Raw genomic sequence first — 5,000 nt, forward strand, 5'->3', positions numbered from 1 at the left:
TTCATCATTGTGGCTAACATTACCTGTCCTACCCTGCCAATGGGTCCTTTAATGTTCTAACCTAACCTTCTTCATTGTGGCTAACATTACCTGTCCTACCCTGCCAATGGGTCCTTTAATGTTCTAACCTAACCTTCTTCATTGTGGCTAACATTACCTGTCCTACCCTGCCAATGGGTCCTTTAATGTTCTAACCTAACCTTCTTCATTGTGGCTAACATTACCTGTCCTCCCCATGCCAATGGGTCCTTTAATGTTCTAACCTAACCTTCATCATTGTGGCTAACATTACCTGTCCTACCCTGCCAATGGGTCCTTTAATGTTCTAACCTAACCTTCATCATTGTGGCTAACATTACCTGTCCTACCTAATGTCATCATGTGGTCTGGACGCTACTCATTCGGATGAGACGATAAACCGAGGTCCTGAGTGCAACATGCACTTAGCGCACGTAAAAGAACCCACGGCAACAAAAGAGTTCTTCCTGGCAAAATTCTGTAGAAAAATCCACTTCGATAGGAAAAACAAATAAAAGTGCACGCAGCGGGGGAAAAAAAGGGGGGGCGGGGGGGGGGGGGGGGGGGGGGGGGGGGGGGGCGCTGTAGTGTAGCGACGCGCTGAGCAGCTCGAATTTCCCACAGAGAAATCTGTTGTGATAAAAAGAAATACAAATACACATACAAAATACACATTATTGCTGTGTGTATCAGTATCGTTACCAGCCACATGCATTTAATTCGTTTCTTGTGTATGCGAGTGCGTGTACTGTTGATATGTGTGTCAGTATCAGTGCCAGCCACATACATTTTAGCTTCTTTTTTTTTCTTTTGTGTGTGTGTGTGTGTGTGTGTGTGTTTGCGACTGCTGGTACTCCCGTTATTGCAATTTACTTCAGTGTCAGTAGCATGCATATACATTAAACTCGTTGTTTTTTGTTTGTTTGTTTTTTGCGAGTGCAAGTACATCCATTATTGTTCTGTGTATCATTGTCATTATCAGTCACATACATTTAAGACGTTCCTTGTATTTCCGAGTGCATGTGCTCCCGTCATTGCTATGTGTACCCCTGTCAGTGTATGTGTATTGCTATATGTACCCCTATCAGTGCATGTCCATTGCTATGTGTACCCTTGTCAGTGCACGTGTACTGCTATATGTACCCCTGTCAGTGCATGTGCATTGTGTACTGTCAGTGCACGTGTACTGCTATGTGTACCCTGTCAGTGTACGTGCACTGCTATGTGTACCCCTGTCAGTGCACGTATACTGCTATGTGTACCCCTGTCAGTGCACGTGTACTGCTATATGTACCCCTGTCAGTGCATGTGTACTGCTATGTGTACCCTGTCAGTGCATGTGTACTGCTATGTGCACCCCTGTCAGTGCACTAAGCCTTGTCCTGTGTTCCCCCCACCCCCCTGCCCCCTCTCAAAACCCCCCTTAGGGACCTGCATCCTGTCCGGGTCCTCCCTGAGGCTGAAGCAGTTTGACGAGGACTCCATGACAGAGAACACCCTCAACGGCAACTGCGAGTACACCTTCTTCTCCGCCGACGACTACGTCATCAAGGTCAAGGCCCTCTTCTGCGGCTCCTCCGCCCAGGGTTGCGGGCACAAGGTGAGGTTCTCTTTCACTTTCGCTTTCGGTTTCGGTTTCGGTTTCGGTTTCTCAAGGAGGCATCACAGCGTTCTGACAAATCCATACATGCTGCACCTGCACCACAATTGCTTGGTAGATGCCTGACCAGCAGCACAGTCAGGTCTTGAGCCGCGTGCTGCTGCGTACACGTGTCGGAATGGATTTCTTTTTCCACATAATTTTGCCAGAGGACAAAAACTTCAATTACCATGGGCTCGTTTTCAGTGCACCAAATGCGTGCTGCACACGGGTCCCCGATTTATCGTTTCGTCCGAATGATCAGTTTTAATCAGTTTAAATCTCTCTTTCTTTCTTTTTTTTATGTTGCGCATGATCATTTTATGTTGGTGTTTACAACGAGCCTGTTGTGATCGCACAGTTTAATTTCAGTGTGGATTAATAATAAAGTGTTTTTGATTTGATTTGATTTGATTGATTTGATTTGATTTGATTTTTCAGTCACACATGGTTGAAAGGGGAAGGCAAGATTCAATCCCAAACCTCCACACACACCCCCACCTCTCTCTCTGTCTGTCTGTCTGTCTCTCTCTCTTTCTCTCTCTTTCTCTCTCTCTCTCTCTCTCCTCTCCCTCTCTCATTCTATGTTTTTTCTCTGTCTGTCTCCTCCCCCCCTCTCTGTCCCTGTCTCTCTCTTTCTCTCTCTCTCAACACATGTGTGTACGTGATAGCGTTTGTCTTAAAACATCGGTAGGTGTGTAATTGGGCCAATGTGCTAATATATCCACCATTCGGAGGTTAATTCATTCATTCATTCGTTCGTTCGTTCGTTCGTTCATTCTCCCCCACCCCACCCCTTAATCCTCCCTCTCTCTGGTGCCCAGGTGAGCATCAATGTGCCCTTCCTGACCCGGGGCCCCCTGGAGGTGTACAGGGGGGCGGGGGAGGGTGCAGTGGTGTACAACGGTCTGGCCTACACCAAGGACCTGGCCCGTGAGGTCGCCGTCTCCACCACGGGCATCTTCACCGACATCACCCTGGAGCGGAAACTGACCGTACGCTGGAGTGAAGGTCAGCTGGAGAGAGTAGAATACAATCGAATTAGAGTAGAGTAGAGTAGAGTAGAATAAAATAGAACAGAATAGAACAGAACCGGAACAGAGTAGAATAGAACAGAACCAGAAGAGAATAGAACATAATATAATAGAACAGAAGAGAACCATAAGAGAACAGAACAGAAGACAAGATAACAGAATAGAACAGAAGAGAACCAGAAGAGAATAGCATAGAACAAAATAGAACCAGAAGAGAATAGAACAGAACAGAATCGAACAAAATAGAACCAGAAGAGAATATAACTAACAGAGCAGAATCGAGCAGGATAGAACAGAATAGAATAGAGCAGAAGAGGACCAGAAGAGAATAGAACAGAACAGAATCGATCAGAGTAGAACAGAATAGAATAGAACAGAATAGAACCAGAAGAGAATAGAACAGAACAGAATAGAATAGAACGGAACCAGAATAGATAGAGTAGAGCAAAAACAAGAATAGAACAGAACAGAATAGAATAGAACGAGAATAGAACAGAACCAGAACAGAGTAGAACAGTACAAGAACAAGAACAGAATAGAACAGAACAGAATATAAAAAAAAAAGAATAGAATAGAACAGAATACTTTATCGTCATGAAACCATGAAAAAAATGATGAGACACAGGGATACGATATATGTTCAGTTTGGTGTGCTTTATTCAATATCACGAAATCCTGAGCTGTGAGGTGGTGGTGGTGGTGGTGGTGGTGGTGGCAGTGATGGTTGGGCTAGTGATGGTGGGAGTTTCAGTTTCAGTTTCAGTTTCAGTAGCTCAAGGAGGCGTCACTGCGTTCGGACAAATCCATATACGCTACACCACATCTGCCAAGCAGATGCCTGACCAGCAGCGTAACCCAACGCGCTTAGTCAGGCCTTGAGGAAAAAAAAAAGTGAATAAATAATAGATAAGCTTACATAAATAAATAAATAAATAAATAATTATAATATAAAAAGGTAGTAGTAATAATTTAAAAAAAAGAAGAATAAATAAGACAACAATGATGATAACTAAGCAGATAAATGTAAAACATGAAGACACACATTCACACATACACCCACACATGCATAACAGATATGCACCAAACATGCAGTTTCACAGATATGAAAGCACAGTCAAATACACAAAGTGATGGTGGGAGTGGTGGTTTTGGTGGACAACATCCGGCTGAACACGGAAACAAGAGAGAAAAAAAAGAAGAAAAAAAAAAAAAACCCGGCACTCACATCCCCTGAAATTAGAGTACGACTGCCAACAAAATGATGGAGTCTCCCGTCGGACCGACGGATGAGTAGGCAGGCAGGCTTATCTGTCGGTGTGTGTCCTCATAATAATAGTAATAATTATAATAATAATGGATACTTATATAGCACACTATCCAGAAATCTGCTCTAGGTGCTTTACAAAAACGCTTTTGTTAACATAAAACATCATATCCATGTTATATACACACACCAAAATGTGACTACGCACACACACACGCACACACACGCGCGCGCGCGCGCGCGTGCTGCATACATACATTTTAACATACATGTGTATCTAACAGCTACCCTAACACATACGCACACATAGGCAGGCACAAACGTACATAAACACACGCACACACAATACACATTCATATACATGCATGTAGTTATGTACACATACATATGTAGACACACATAGTCAAGCACAGCTAACGCAAAGGAAGTGGACCTGCCACAATTGAACTTATTGCTGAGGGAAAAGGTGAGTTTTGAGACGAGATTTAAAAGATGGGAGGGAATCAGAATGACGGAGGTTATATGGGAGAAGAGGCCGATTCTGGATGCGCGCGCGCAGCACCTCCCACAGGTGTTGCAAGGGAAAACGTCTCCAGAAGTGGAGCCCTGCTTCCTTCGCTCACGCTTCTCCTTTATGGCCAGCGTTCCCTCGACTGCCTCGACATGACTGGTTAAGAACGGTCATTAACTTCCAAGCCATTCTTGGAGTGAAGTTGGCTGTGGCAAACTACGGAAACAGGAAGAAAAGAAGATGCAGAAGGAGGAGAAAGGCTGGCAGCAGGGGGATGAAGACATGCAGATAAGGAGGAGGAGGAGGAGAATAAGAACAACGACAATAACAACTGTTTCTGATGATGATGATGATGATGATGATGATAATGACGCTTCGGTAACAGCAATCATAACAATGGCTTATTTCACCGCACGCACCTCCATCCCCATCAACAACAAAACAACAACTGCTCCTGATGATGATGATGATGATAATGATGACGATGATGATGATGATGATGATGGTGATGACCTCTTTCACACCCCACATGTC

The 5,000-nt window shown here is 44.3% G+C and overlaps 1 protein-coding gene across 1 annotated transcript in view; it reads left to right on the forward strand.

Moving 5' to 3' along the window:
* The window catches only part of LOC143275062 (mucin-2-like), a 32,359-nt gene that overhangs the window by 23,004 nt on the left and 4,355 nt on the right, over positions 1-5,000 (forward strand). The window contains exons 12-13 of the mRNA XM_076579125.1: positions 1,353-1,618; positions 2,482-2,668. Coding sequence (XP_076435240.1) covers positions 1,353-1,618; positions 2,482-2,668 — 453 coding nt within the window. The remainder of the gene's footprint in view (positions 1-1,352; positions 1,619-2,481; positions 2,669-5,000) is intronic.

This window comes from Babylonia areolata, chromosome 29, assembly GCF_041734735.1.
Source record: "Babylonia areolata isolate BAREFJ2019XMU chromosome 29, ASM4173473v1, whole genome shotgun sequence".
Classification (NCBI taxonomy): Eukaryota; Metazoa; Mollusca; class Gastropoda; order Neogastropoda; family Buccinidae; genus Babylonia; species Babylonia areolata.